At 41.3% G+C, this 15,756-nt stretch overlaps 1 protein-coding gene across 2 annotated transcripts; it reads right to left on the bottom strand.

Moving 5' to 3' along the window:
- Positions 1-208: 208 nt before the first annotated feature.
- On the bottom strand, positions 209-5,305 carry LOC145497812 (uncharacterized). Of its 2 annotated transcripts, none has more exons than XM_081477679.1 (2): positions 4,710-5,305; positions 209-2,062 (listed from the first exon to the last, which is right to left on the bottom strand). In XM_081477679.1, the coding sequence occupies exon 2, from the start codon at positions 2,057-2,059 to the stop codon at positions 1,562-1,564; it is 498 nt and encodes a 165-aa protein (XP_081333805.1). In that variant the 5' UTR covers positions 2,060-2,062; positions 4,710-5,305; the 3' UTR covers positions 209-1,561. The 2 variants fall into 2 exon arrangements, with proteins under 2 accessions (XP_081333805.1, XP_081333804.1); XM_081477678.1 differs by having other exon boundaries at positions 209-2,065.
- Positions 5,306-15,756: the final 10,451 nt, after the last annotated feature.

A 15,756-nucleotide genomic window follows, 5' to 3' on the forward strand; every position in this document is an offset into this window, starting at 1 on the left:
GACTACCCGCCGTGTCCCGCAAGAAAAATTTCCGCGAAAGCCATATAATAAATCCTTTATTGACCAAGCTTGTTCGGTCAAGGTGGCTGGATATTGGCCTCGTTCTTTTTTTGCGAGTTTATGGACCTCGACTCCGTCTCGGTCCATAAACACGCAAAAAAAGAACTTGGCCAATATCCAGCCATCTTGACCTCACACTTGGTCAATAACCCATACTTCATTCTAAAGCGGGTGGTGTACCGTATTGTGGGCGTGGTCTAAGACGGCGGAGGTATGGTACGGGCTAGTTGGTTGCGTGCGGTGTGAATCATAAGCTAAGTATTGATCAATGGGCGTAGGCTTCCTCTACACGCTGGTGGTGAGGAGGCCGTTCTCTTGAAACTGCGGTGTCAGGGAAGGCGAGTTTCATTCTCTGTTTCCATGGTGAAGAGGATGGAGGGCTGCCAGTTGTTCAAATTCAGTAAGAAGCTATCGACATTTCCGCAATGATGGCGAAGGTGCCGCCCACGTAGCGTTTCCAGATCCTAGGCTTGTTGGACGAAGTAGTTATTGCCTGTTCTTCAAAACTCTCCAAGTATAGGTTGTTAATAAAAACGGAAACTGGACTCCCCAGGACAGCGCTTCCTCCTTAACAGATCCATTACACTGGAAGTATGTCATTCGGGAGGTCAGCAATCTAAGCACATGTTAGCGTCGTGCGATCCGCAAGGCTGGGTCGTACTTTCTGTAGCGGCGCTAGTACATTGTCAAAATCAGGCTAATCCTAAAAAAGACTGGGTTATCGTTTCAGATGATCATCAGTGACATTTTAGTTTGTCCTTACTGAGAGAGAATAATTGAAAGAACCGAGATGGGAATGAAGCTTTTTAAATTAGACAACTTGACACAATGTTAATCAAAAGTCAAACAAAAGAAAATTGTGGCATATTTTTATTATTTTTTGGGGGGGTGTGGTATTATAACATGTACAAGACAATCTATGTTGGCAATGTCCAAAAAAATCTCCTGCACAGCAAAAATTACCGAAAAAATAATTGTGCAAGGGGAGAAGGGAAGCCATGTGAAAAAAACAAAACAAAAAACAAAAAAAACAGAAAAAAAAAAAAAAAAATCGAGCAAGTACGTTCTATTCAAGTCCTATTATTAATGTTATAAAATCATTATCATTATCATTATTATAAGCTATTACCAACCGAAAAAATCACGCACAACCTGAGGGGGGAGGGAAGCCCTAGATAACTCTCCCCCCCCCCACCCATTCCAAAACAATAATGGTCCTTCCCCTATCTTCCACGGCTTATTATGCAGAAGCATAATGAAGTGCTGTGAGCAACATTTCTTATAAAATTAAAGTATTGTTACCTCAAAAAAATTAATTACAAGAAGAACATACAAAGCTTGAGACATACAAATTGTAAATAGACTGATGGAAATACTGTGTAAAAATAAAATTATTGTATCATATCATAACTGTCATGTTTTCCTAAACAAAAGAGAAATTATAAGGAACCCAGGTACATTTAGACACTTAAGCTGATTACAAGAAAAAATTCAACTTTTGTCATGAATTTTCATTCCAAAGCTCTTTTACCACAGGAGATAAATCACTTGCCCTCTCTTTTTGCTGTTCTAGTGACAAATACCTAAAACCTTTTATTTTGCCCAAACACTTTTCTGCAGCACAGTTGCACTTAAAATGTTCAGCCATGTCATATTCTGTAGTATTGTAATCAAAGGTGACATCTTCTCCTTTCCTGATGTCACGAGTGGCCACCACATACCAGAAGACCTTGTGGTCCGCATTTAGGGATGGATACGAAATTTTGCGGCTTTCGTAGATGAACTTTGCATTAGGTTTACAGGAATGATTGAAACACAGCATTACCCCTTCAGGACAAACATGCTTGTTTTTCTCAACATGCACTGTATGAGCGTTCGGCAAATCTAACACTGGACCCCAAAGATCTGTCAGGAATGAACCTGATTTTACATCTTCTACTGCCTGACAGGACAGGAAACCATCAGTGACTTCAATGACTGCTAACTTACTTGAATGCATCTTCTGCTAGGGATTAGAAAGAAGGAAACATAATTAGTCTTCATCAAGGTAGCCTAGTGGGTCAATAACAAAAATGTTTCAGATTACTGTCCCCAGTCGAGGAACTTTCATCTGACTCCCCTTCTCCACCCCCATCACCCTGCCTCTCCCCAACTAGCCTATGAGCAGACTCTTCACATGGCAAGAAAGAAGGACAGGAAAGGGCTTCTTCCCCTTTTTCTTTCCTGTTTTCTTTCCAAGCAAAGAGCCTGCTTGCAGGCTACCCCCCCCCCCTCCCCAACCCCCCTAGAAATTTCAGTTAGTTTCATACTTTCTTATAAAAACTTAAAAATGATCATGAGTTAAAGGATCATTTTTTTCATATTCTCATACTTTCCAAGTTCATAGGTTAAGCTTCACAGGTTTTTCAGCATAGTTATTTAAACTTCTTGAGAAAACAATTCCTATCTCTGTTTAGACAGGCTATTATTGGCAAAGCGATTCCAAAAATTCTTTTTGAATTTTTTGTTTTGAATTTTCCAAGGTTGAACAAACCATAAATTAAACTGCTATGTCCTTGACACTAAGCAAATTTCAATGTGTTAGTGTATAGTCAACTGGATTCACGAACGGGCAAGGTGACAAATAAACTAAATGTTCAGCAGTCAGAAATTACTTTCACAGAAATTATTCCATGGAAAACTGTCAGTAATATTCTGATATTCTTGTTTTCGAAAATTATATGCCATGCATTTTGACAAGTAATAAAATAGTTTTGGCTTAAGATTGGGTAGCAATTCCCATACAAACGGTCATACTAAATACTCAACAGCCAGTCATCTGTAGTCTTGTGTAACTGCCACTCACAATGTGCATTTGGGCTGCTTTCTGTGCTAATAAGCTCAGGAATTTTGTCAAGCTCAAAGTTAAATTTTTCAATTGCTAGGCATTTAGACTACATAATTTGTATACAAATATAAAATACTCTCAAGAGGTTTAAATATGACTCTCCTGATAAAAATCTGTGATAATTTCTGACTGCCAGCATGGGTAATGGACACTGAGTACATTAGCTAAAAGTCTTGGGGGAGAGGGGGTGCTTCTATAAAATTTGGATAGATGTGTGCTGTGAAGGGTCTTATACCCTGGCCCTATTTAAGGTGATGGACATGAAATATGACACCCTATTAAAGACCAAAGCCCCAAAAATGACACCCTATTGAAGGGAAAAACAAAAACTCAAAAACTCTACTCTATCCTGTGACACATACCTATATATCCCATATGGGAGTACCCCCCGCCTTGGGCTAAAAGTTCACTGACTATGGTATTGATGAGGTAGATTTCTGATAAATTTTGAGGTCTAAATAACTCTCCTTTGTATACCCCAGTTTTAGAGACACCCAGAGACTTCCACATGACCTAATAAAAACTAATTTAAATACATGAAGTCACATTAAATAAGCTCAATTAAATGCATGCATTGACATATAATAAGCTCAATTTTAAATATAATCTCATTTAAATACATGAAATCACATATAATAAGCTCACTTTAGTGCATGAAATCACATATAATAAGCTCATTTAAATGCATGCATGGACATATAAGAAGCTTTTTTTCATGGACAACCTTCAGGCCAGAAAGTCTATACAGGAAGTTGCATTTGGTAGATGTCAATCATCTAAACCTCCTCTTCACTGCATGAAATGTTAGCTGTCTTTTGGTTTGAGTAACACATTTTAAAAAGGTTTGTAAGCTTATTTAAGCCTAGTTCAGTCAATAACCCTCAGTAGACCAAGTAAAACTCTTGTAAAAAATACTTTATGGATTGGCTGGAAAATATAAGCTTGCAAGCTAACGATTTCAGATTTTTTTGTGACTTCATAAGAAAATACAGTAGGCCACGCCGGCAACACGTGCCCGGTTCTGTCCTAGTGTATGGGTTCACAAGAACCGATACAAAAGACCCAATAATGTTCAACAGCTAAACAAAGGTTCGTAAAGAAAGGAGTACAATGGTTATTCCCTCTGTGTACCGGTACACCAGGACATAACCACGTGCCCAAATAAATATTTAGAACAAAATTGTCGTTTAATACAATAAGAACAAGATTTAGAAGCATTGTCTGTTTCTCACTCGCCGATTGTTCCATTCGATTGTTCTTTAATATCGGGTCACCTCGGCAGTATTCCAACACCAGACGTTTTATATATTCTGGAGTTTAGAGTGTCTGCATGGAGTAACTTTTTGCGTACACTGTCACAACTGGGCGTAGCTTTCGGCAAAGAGACGAGGGTGATGATTGACGTGGACCAAGACTTATAAGCTTTTGTCTAAGACTTTTCGCCCTGAAGGTCACGCGCGATTAATCACCGCTGTTATATAATTATGTTCACCTTCAGGTCAGAATAATTTTGCTTACGCGTGTACCTTTACCTTAACGCTTCACACACTTTATTTCAACTGAAGTTAGAAAATAAATACGACTGTAAACTAATCCGCTGGTAGCGTTCGGCTAAGCTAGACAGATCAGTTCTGTGATCAGTTCTGAATTCTGTGATTAATTAAGTTCATTTATTCAATAAAGTTCTTTCAACCGATTCACCTTTGTCGTGCGTGTTTCCCGGCGTTTTTAGAGTTTTCTACTCATTTTTCTTTGCACTCACCTTATTTTCCCTTGCACTCACTGTTTCAGCGGTTAAAGTAATAAAGTTTCTTTGGCAGCGTTTCTTGAGTGCACTTTACAACCTTTGGACTGTCGACCGACGCAATCTCCCGGTGGATCGAGATTACATACAGCTAGCTATCAATCGTCGCCATCTTGATTAGGATGACCACGGAGACCTGGGGAGAGTAGAAACACCTCTCGGACTGGACTAAAAGAATCGGATTTGGAACGATCTCAGAATCATAATGTCCTTTTTGTTGATGGTGTAACTCTTCCAAATGAGTCTTACTTATTGAAAAAGGGCAAAAACAAAATTACATTACCGAATATATTGGGAGCTAGGGCTTCTTATCATAACTAGGTATGACAAGCCGGTACCACTAGGTTTTCCATTCTGACGTCTCAATCAAACTTTTCATGGGCAAATAAATAAATTTAAAAAAAGAATAAATACGTTAAATAAACTGCGAGCTCAGTTAACTGCAATGCCACCATCATGCCAAAGCCGACGCATTATCCCTCCAATACTCGTGGTATTGAAATAAATCTTCCTTGGCCGAAAATTTGGTACTGGAACGGAGGGTAATAAGATCAATTAGGGCTTACCCTCTTCCCCCTCCCGCAATCCGGGAGTGTTTGTTATGGGAAAACGTTGTTTTTGCTGACCTACAGTTGAAATTGCAATGTTTTCCTCTCTGTAAAATATTAATGAGACACTGCCAATAAATGACATATAAAGACGAAAACTTAACGAAGTAAAACGCGCTGGAATCGTCTCAAGTCGTTTTTATTGTATTTCTTTCCCGTATTTCTAGATGCTAAATACGTTCGTTACACTCCCATACAAGCTCTTAAATGATCTTACGCGTTTCACAATATCATACAACGGCGTCCATGCGAGGAACTTAGAATTCCCGTGAATGAGGCTGGGAAAACTATATTCACTTATAGAAAGAAACAACGCCTCTAAAATAAATAGACTTGTTGTATTTTTGGCGCAGGGGTATCATATCGACACAACAGTTCATGACAGTTGGTTGAACAAATTACAAAGCGTTTTTCTCCTAACGGTATTATTCAGAGTAGCAAAGGGAGTTGAAAGGCAATGGAATCTTACAGAAACCTAGCAAGAAACTTTGCCACTCAGAACTGTGAGGGATGCAACCGTCCTTGAAATCCTCATGTAGTGAAATTTTGTCATTCCCCGTGAAAACTTACAACGAAATATATATTTTTTAGTATCTACCTCTCTGCTTGCATTGCAGGCCTATGATACCGAATTTTATGTGCAATCATAGGCCAGAAACAGGTAAAGATTTCCCAGAACGGCTATATACCTCATGCTGATCATTTCTTTTTTTTAAGCACAGTAAAGTAAACAGTTTATATTATGTTTTAAAGGATTTGTGAAGCTTTCAGTCAAATATTGTTCAGAGTTTGTTTCTCAATAGGCCTCACGTTACTCAAGCGAACTTGCTGGGTTTGTTCGATCTTAAATTCCACATCACGTGACTTGTGTAAGTCGGCCTTGTTTCCACATGCGCATGCCTTAAGAGCAGAGAACGCTGCCCGCCTCAGTGACTGCCTGTAACCCGCGTCAAACAAAGGAAACAGCGGAGCGATCGAGGATTGAATGAAAACCAGCCACTGAGAGTAGACAGGAAATTCTTGTGGGAAGGGAGCTGCGGAGAGCTGTAGCACAGCTATGGTATAAAGAGGAAGCCAACAAATTGCGGTCACGCAACATCTCAGCAACAACAAACGTGAAAGGGAGCGCTGCTGTTGGAACTGACTCAACTGGGGCAGTGCTCGCATGCTCTGGAAATGATTCTTCCTCGCTGAAAGGACTGGGTATTTATGCAGGATCCTCGAGGAAATTACAAACGGGTCACGCAGGATAGCGGAATGAGCGCTTGACTGAGAACTTCCGTGGGAACCTCTCAGTCCCGAGGTTGCAGGGGAAACAGACGCCCCTGTCTTTAGGCTGGTTGTATCCTCTCCTGGGTTTCTGTCACTTGCGTTTGCTGAATGAGAAAAGCCTTGAATGTTTCGCTGTTGGATATTACTGAGAAGAATTTCCAGTATACTGTTATCAAGCTCACGAACCTGCTTAGAAGACTTCCTGGACAGCGCTGGACTGCTACCGAGGGACAAAACATCAGGGCGTCTGTGAGCGGACACGCTTGATCTGGCGGACTGTTGCTTGGGTTGAAAACAGCTCATTCTTGACTCATAAACAGACGTGTTGTTAGACGAACCGACTGTTGTTGCTTCCGGGTCGTTGATCTTTAATTCCGATTCATGTCGTTTCCAGAAGAACTGCACTGAGTAAACGGGGGAGAAGTTTTTCGCCCTTAGAGCGAGTAAGGCGGTGATTAACAGAACAACAAAGGAGAACACAAGGTAAAAGAGGGAATAATTAGAGATCGAGTGAAAACGGTTTGCAAACAAGCAAGAATGTAAGAAAGGAAGGCCTTGGTAAGAACTCCATCCGAAGAGAGGAATAACGCCCCACAGCAACCCAGTTAACAAACACACGACAACAAAAGCAATTCCCTTCTTATAAAACGACGTTTTCCATCACGATGAGCGTTATAATGCACTTTTTGACAAAACAATGCAAGAAAGAAGAGAACCAAAAAGCAACTGATTTGCACACAGGAGCATAGAAAGCTAAGGGCCTGGAAGAGTGACTGGTTATGTTCTAAGCAGGCTGGGCCTGTAGTGAGAGTGACAAGCATGAGCCCAGGACCAAGCAGCGTAGCTGTGATGTCGAGCGCTGTCAAAACTTTTGTTTGAGGACAGCTGAGAGTTGTGCTGTATGAAAGAAAGGGAATCATAAGGTTTCCACACACACCTAACACAAAGAGCACAACGGCGAGCAGAAGCTGGAGAGTACTGGAAACCACAAACATCATTGCAGTTGGTCAAACAGGTCACGTGACAAAAACCGGTATCCAAATTCTGGATTCTAGAAATACAAAGGTGACAGTTAGAAACAATGGAAAACCATCTTTCGCTGGTTTAATTCAATACGAAACAAACAACATTTTCCGTCTTTCTATCGAGTTTTAGTATAAATGTACTAGCATTCTATCGCGAATGCTGCCCGAGGCCTGCGGCCTCGGGCAGCATTTTCAAGCCCGACGTCACAGTTTTTCACTATACGGACCGACCCTAAGCCGGACAATAACATGTTTATCTTTTTTTCTTGCGGTAAATTGGCTTACAAGTGGGTTTGTTTTCGCAGCTTTGTCATTGAATTGGTTTACGCGCCGTCTGAAGACTCTGCAAACCTTTCGTAAAAAATCTAATGAGCGAACGGGCGAGTAACTCAGATACTAGACAAAGAAAGATGTATTAAAGAACAGATTTATATCGAACTATTTTATGTTAGTCGCATTTAGTTCACCATTTAAGTTCTCCAAGTGCTTTTCCGGTGTGAAATTTCGTGCAAAGTTTGAAGGTGTACCACAAAAACAATTTCTGTCAGTCGTTGCGAATCACTCGAAATCAGACTTTTCTACCGTAAATTGAGTAGCAGATAGCGAGGAAATTCGTGAAGTGTATTTCACAGAAATTCTCTCAAATCCGGCAACGATCGGAGAGGCAAACTCGACTGAAACTGACTCATTTTTTACTTAAAATTGTACAGAGAGAGACACGCAGGATTACGCGCCATTACAACGCCGAGCTACAAACAGCCAAACAAACTCTCACAACGTCAAAAAACTCAATTGAATTTACTTACAGTGACTTAAAATGGGCGAAAGATTGACGATTACCGCTAATTCGTTCACGAAAATAGATCAACTCGACGGATTCCGCCCGCTGTGGCGGTCCGGATGAGAAAATTCCGCCCGCTCCAGGAACCAATCAGATTGCAGGATTTGTTGAATTCCGCCCGCTCACGAGCTGAGAAAAAGATTGTGTTATTGTTCACCACTAAATTTTCTTCGGCGCACAGTTTTAAAATCATATTAAATTATTTTAAACTTTTTTTGAGATGAAAGCCGTAGAAGCCAAATGTAGAATTTGAAAAAGGAAAACGGAAAAAACCCACTTATCACAATTTACTATGAGGCTGTAGCTGTATCGCTATGGGCTGTATCTTCGCGGATGAACACTATTGCGTCACGTGATCAAATTAAACCAATAAAAACCGGAGAAAATTTCGTGGTGAACTATCACGCAGGAAAAAATCGAGAGCGAATAATCCAATTGTTGAGAACGTCAAATTTCCGCCGGGCAACTATCAGCCGATAGTTCCTCGACAGAAACACTCTATTGTTCAAATAGAAATCTGGCTTATAATCTAATTGTTAAATAGACAGTTTGGGAAAACTCGGAAAAGCTAACGGCTCGTGTTACTGCGGCTGCCTCGTCCGTCGCTTCACCGTGAAAAGAGCTACTGAGTGGTTCATGCTGTGTAAGTTCACTTTGTGATACTTATAACGGCCTTTTTGCCGATTAAGATAAGTCCCCACCCAAGTGGAAAAGGCTGAGCGAAAGAAATTATGACTAGCTATCATTAGTGTAACTGCCAGCACTAGAAATTTTCAAGTAGACGAGAAAAGGTGATCAGAGCGTATACGAATTCAAGACAAGAGAACAGAGAACCCTACAGAATTGAAAATATGTATTGGAGCATGCAATACTGAAAGTCAAACGAAGTAAATGTACGTAGAAATAATGAAATGCGGTTCAAATGTAAATATGAGATGTTCTAATTCGCAGTGTGTATGAAAGTAAGCAATTACCGAAACTATAAAATGGAAAGTGATTTTGTAACAGCACCTACCTTTAAATCTGCGCTGAATTCTGAGTCGTGGTTTTTGGGGAAAATAGAGTGATTTGATCGCTTTCTACTTCTTTAAAAAGTGTAAAATAGATGTTTGTTTCAGAGAGAAACTATTCGATTCTGCGTTTTCTGAACTGATTTTGTCTTGTAGTGATCTGGGGTACGCTCAGTGGAAAATGAATGAGATGAAAGCAACGGCTACAAGAAAAACACGCCTTGTGACGAACAATTTGATGTCTTAATTGGATGCTAATTAAAGAACACGCCTTCTGCTAATTATCAGCTCTTTGTTGTCATGGCAAATTAGTTGAAATCAATATCTAAACAATAAATGGTGCCCATAATTAATACCATAATGATTAGTTGTGTTAATTAAGTAATGTCGTTGATTGCGCTAATAGATAAGGATTTAGTCACAGGCCAAAGTACAAATTACAGGACAAATTACTTTATGGAGTCACTGGGAAGAATTTTTTTAATTTTCTGCTACTTTCGGACAAGGCCAAATTATTCGACCCTGAACAAAGACGGCAACGTGCAAAACGAATAACTTGGTCACCAAACATGTCATGCAGAAATATACATCCAACACTTACAAACATTTACTACTGTTAATTAAACTACAACAACAAGAATCAAATTAAAATACTTGCGTGAACCACTTACGTCAGCACTGCTAATTGTAAAGAGCGAATCGCTAATTGCACCGAGAAATGTCAGAGCAAAACAGTATCACTACCTAATTAAATGATAACCCAAGCAATAAGCACTTAATGACTGGTTCCGAGGGAAACAATGAGTTTTGTTTCCCCAAGACCCTCAATGTTCTGAATGTTTCCCGAGGCGGAGCTGAGTGGAACGTTAAGGGTCGAGGGGAGACAAAACTCGTTGTCTTCCGTGGGAGCAGTCATTAAGTGTTTTGTTACCTCCCAACTCGTGCGAGTAGAAAGTTGTTGTTCCCTTCGGGAGTTTTGACCAATGGCACGTGGCACGTCACACGTTCTCCTCCAATCGGAAAACATATTTGAGTTGGGAGGTTTAACAACAGCATTTTCTACGCAATATCGCCGAGGTCATCTTTCGTTTGTGTATTACTGGATAACAAGGCACTGCCAAGAGGGCCGAACGAGATTTCGGTATTATGATTATGGCATGTGACTCTACTTATAGAACAGTCAAACTCTGAATCCCATGGAAACAGACGCAATCTTTCTTTCCAAAACGGAAATATAAGTACTTGAATTTTGCCGAATGGCTGCAACACTTCACTAACAACTTCGCAGGTTATCCAACATAACTAACATCTCTCATTAATATAAGCTTACACTGGAATTTGTGACGATAAGTTTTTCCTGCAACACTGTAAATTTCGGACTGAACGGACACTTGAACTGACAACTGGGGGAATCTAACTCTGGAGAGCACTGCTTTGCTGCGGGAACGGAAATTCGTCACGATTTCCTGGTACACGACGATCTACTTCAATGGTCTTCACTACGGACGTCAAGGAAGAGACATAACTTGGTCCAACAGTAGTTTATTCTGCACTCTAACGTCGAGGGTGAAACTGACATACTCGGCGGAGTAGCCGCTGTAAAATCGTAACGATGTAGCCGATGTAATCGATGTAATCGAAAAAGCTTTACAAACGTACTTGCTTATATATCATCCTTTACACGTCAAGTGTTTACAATATGCTAATGTAACTTCAAGTATACAATACGAGCGGAAAGTACATAATTAAGATAGCGAATTCTAATCAACACCATGAGGCTTCCAAAATTAAAAATAGAGTGCTAGGATTAAAATTACACAGGCTGAGATTAAGATAGACAAACTTAGGAAATTAAAAGTGAGATACTTAAATATGAATTTCTGAATTGGTGTTACCGACAGCAAGGAAAAATTATCCTATGAATAGAAAGCATTAAAACTCCATTAGTGAAAAGTAGTTCAGCTGGCTAACTTTCGAGAAACTAATAAAACTTCATTAGTGAAAAGTAGTTCAGCTGGCTAGTTTCTGGGGGAACGGAAAGTAGATTGAAATAATAAAAAGAAACTCAAATGACCCGATAACGAACCACTTGCTTTCTAAATGAAAGTTAGTGAAACAGCGTTGCACACGCTTAGGTGTACAAAGAATCGGCAAAGTACAAAGTGGAACAATAACTTAAGATTCCCAGCTGTTAACTGAAAAGAGGCTACCGTTAGGTTTTTTTCCTATAATTTTCCAAATAATAAAGAAATGCCTGTGCAACGGCGAATTTTCTCATAACATTCCTCCCACCTTAAAATCGAGACCTCCTGGTCGAGCAAGACGTATAAAAGGAATTTACAACTCAACTTGACTATCTGAACATGGTTTACAAGCGTTAAAATGGTCTCCAGAAAATTCCTAAAAATCTTTCTTGGTACTTTAATATTCCTTATCAAATTTCGTTCCATTAGCTTGTCTCTTTTGGAAAAACTGTCTACTTGTCTACTTCGACACTGAAATCCCTCCTATAATCTCATTTCTGTGAGGATATATTTCTCATTAACCTGTTTGTCTATATGCGTCAATAATGCGTTACTTCTTCAATGTCATCAACACCTCTTCCTCTCTCAAAATTCCTGGTCAATGGTAAACTGGCTCTCTTGATTCTTTACATTTCGGTAGACATGAATCTTTTGTGGTAACCTAGAACTGTTTTCTTTGCTTGAAGACATGGCCCTTAAGGTTTTCTGAACGTCACCGGTTCCAAAGAGCGATACGGCTGACTTCAACGTTTTAACTCTCGGTACGTTTCTTTCATTTTGGGCTTCACTCTGGTCAGATCTCTTGTAATTCGCTAGGCTAAGTGGGGTACAAATTTCGTGACCACCTTGAAGGATATCATTGGGGGTTTCCTGGAAGAAGAACTTGGGTAGTTTCTGAATAACGGGCTTGTCGTTGTTTTCCGTGGGTGGCGTGCATGAAGCAGTCAGTAGGTATAGGACAATGAGCAGCAAAAGTAGGAGTGACTGGTGAGAAAACATCAGTTTGTTCTTTTCATTACGTTGAACAAATTTGGACTTTAAAATCTCTGGTAAAGGCGCTAGATTTGCATCACTGACCACGGTGTTCTTTTCATTCAACTTCTGCTGGGAAAGGAAGGTTCCCATCACTGGCACAGTCTTTGTGCTGGCTTGTTCTCCAACGTATCCTGTTCCTTTGAAGGAAAGAGTACCATCTACTAGATCAATAAGGGCTCCGTTCTTATGTAGAAAACCTCGACCAAGGATAGCATCGTAGGTCAGGTTCTGCATGACATGAAACTCACAGGTATATTCTCTTGCTTGCAACTGTAAAGGTATCGTAATCTTTCCTAACACTGGGACTTTCTCTCCGCTTACTGTCTGGACAGCCGATAAGGAACCTTCGCTCATATTAGGCGGGAATTGACCATAAATCTTCGTGAAAAACTGTTCGTGTATGGCCGATACGCACGCTCCAGTATCCACGAGTAACTGAACTGCTTGGCCTGCTATTTCACCTTCTGTAGTTAGATCACTGCACTTTAGCTTGAAATCCTTTTTACCAGACGAGAAATCGTTGCTTGGCTGAGCTGCTGACTTCGATTGACGGTGTTTTGTTGCGGGCAAAGATACTTGCTTATGCGAGATTTGTGGTTGTCGCTTATTGGCTCTTGTCAGCTTCACTTCTTGTTGTGACTGTGTTGTACTTGTTGCTTTTTCCTGGCTGTTTGTCTTCTCCTGCTTTGGTAGCGCGGTTAACACACGATCTGACGAGTTTTCTTCTCCTTCAAATGTTAGTTTGCAAGTGCGTACTGGCTGACGGGAGCTTTGTTCAGCTGATCCTGAACTCCTTACTTTGTTGTCATGGTAATTTAGAATTCGCTGGGCATACTGAGCATCTAATACGGACAAATGGGCCGAGGGATGAGTTGCCAGACACTGATTTTCTTCCTGATTGTAATTCGCATGGTACTCTTGGCTCCCTTCTTGGTTCTGGTACGGGCTTTCTGGCTGGTAATAATAGTAACAGTTATATTGGATATGGCCAGTGCGTCCACACCTATAGCACACGGTGCGGTTACGTCGGGCGAGGCGGTCCATGCGATTTACTCGTCGGTTCAGATTTTCTAAACCGTTTTCCATTCGGCGAATTTCTTTCAGCAATTCCGGCATCTCTCTATTGTTGGCTTCTGAAAACGCGGCGATGCTACCTGTATTTCCATCTCTGGCGTGACTGCCGTCAAATTTTCCTGATACTTTTCCTAAGAGTTTCTCCAACTTTGTTTGCAATTCTGGTGGTTGCTGATTGCTTAGGTTACCTGGGAAGCCCAACTTGGGTAGTTGACCTTTATAGATGTCTCGTGTAAACTGTTCATCGATTACTGTCATGCCTGCTCCGGTATCTACGAGTAACGTAATGTCTTGGCCATTTAGCTGGGCAGTGACTCTTAGGTCACGTGGCTTGGCTTGATTATTTGTAATGTTACACTGTTCATCGGTTAAAGGTGAAGTTTCACGTTCTGTCTGGGCAGGATCTGGCTTATGGTTAGGCAAGCTGTCATTATTGACTTCAGTGGATTCTCTTCCGGCGGAAGTACTATGTCGTGGCTGAGAGAGATCTGGGTCCGAGGGATTCCGGATGTTCTCGTTCGTGCATAGGTCAACAATAACATCTGTATCCGCTGAAATTCTGGTTTCGGTACGGCGTACAGCGTTAGGAAATGGGACATCATGGTTTTTCTGACTCTGTGGTAGGTTATTCCTTTGGTCTCCACTGAGTTTGTTCGGTTTCAGCGGACTAGTGACCAGGGGCTGACGTATTTCCGGTTTGGGCTTAGTTTCCAGGTTTCCAGGTAACTCGCGCTCGGGACGGGCAGCGGTTGTTACTTCACCAGTTGCTCTGTTTTCATTATTCGGCTCCATTGTTCGTTGACCACTTTCGGAGTTTGGTTTTGATACTTTAATAACCACAGTTGGCGACTGGTTTTCCTTTACTTGACCTTGCTGGAACACTTCTGGGACCAAGTGAGACGTATTTGGCAACTGCTGAGATAGTTCCTTGCCAATTTGCGATCCGACATCGCTCCAGTTTATTCTTGGAAACTGGCCTCCTTCTTTTGGAATTGTCTGGTGAATTGTATTTTGTTCTAGCGGAGCGACGAAACTATCCTCGTAATCTCCATCATCGAGCACGGCCATTCGCGGGCCACTTGCATTGAACTGAGAAGGCAATTCGCTCCGTCGTTGGGATTGATTGTAGCCTGAGCGGGAAGGATAATTTTCACTTGTTTGACGTCGCTGCTGGTTCGGCTGGAATCGGTCGTAGTTACTGGTTTCGCGTGAAGATCTCTGGTTACAATTTTGTTGAATATGTCCAACTCTTCCGCAAGTATAACAGATGGGTCGACCTTCTCGTGTTCGTTGTCTTGGCTGATCAACCTGATTTGGCGGATTTCGTCGAGCCAGCCCTTTAATCCGAGCATCCATTTGGCGAGAAAGTTCTTCTAATTTATCTTCCATTCGTCGAAGTTCGCGCATGAAATCTGGATTTTCTCTCCTGTTTGGTTCTGCATATGCTGCCAGAATCGCTGTATTGTCACCCTTGGATGGCGTTTTCTCTACAAGTTCATTTAATTTTGCTTGTAATTGCGACGGTTGCTGTATACCTGAGTTAGCCGGGAGGCCCGCGATCCATGCATCAAGCTTGGCAAGGAGTTTAGCGTCAGTTAACGTATCCTCTGCTTTAGCGGGTTCCTTAATTTTTTGAAGTTTTTCGCTTATCTCTTCCATTTTTGCTAGGAGCGCACGGCTGGTCGCGCTTGCTTCAGTTATTCCAGTGGGATGACTCGGTTGTCGCGCCACGCCAGTTACAGGAGAACCCATGGTGTTTTTCACTGCACAAGTCAGCCTTGCTATTTCTTCAGCCTCGCGGAATGACTTGGGTTGTCTTAACAGTACTGTCTCCCTGACTTCTGGCCGTAACCCTTGGACAAAGTAACGCATCTTTTCCGTGTCAGTAATGCTCAACCGCCTGAACTTGTTTGTTAAGTCAGTTAGATATGTGTCCAAAGGTTCTATTGCTCCCTGTTGGCGAGTGGTAACTGCCTGCCAAATTATCCAGCTCTGGTTATCATTTGCAAACCTCTCTCTCAAAGAATCCCTCAGGTCGGCGTACGTGGACTTCTGATCAAGGGGTAAGGAGTAATAGAAATCCTCTGCGGGTCCGGCTAGATTCATTACCAGCTCC

This window comes from Orbicella franksi, chromosome 9, assembly GCF_964199315.1.
Source record: "Orbicella franksi chromosome 9, jaOrbFran1.1, whole genome shotgun sequence".
Taxonomy (NCBI): domain Eukaryota; kingdom Metazoa; phylum Cnidaria; class Anthozoa; order Scleractinia; family Merulinidae; genus Orbicella; species Orbicella franksi.

Bases quoted from the DNA above. Each gene is read 5' to 3' on its own strand.
- LOC145497812 (XM_081477679.1), bottom strand. From the start codon at position 2,059: ATGCATTCAAGTAAGTTAGCAGTCATTGAAGTCACTGATGGTTTCCTG.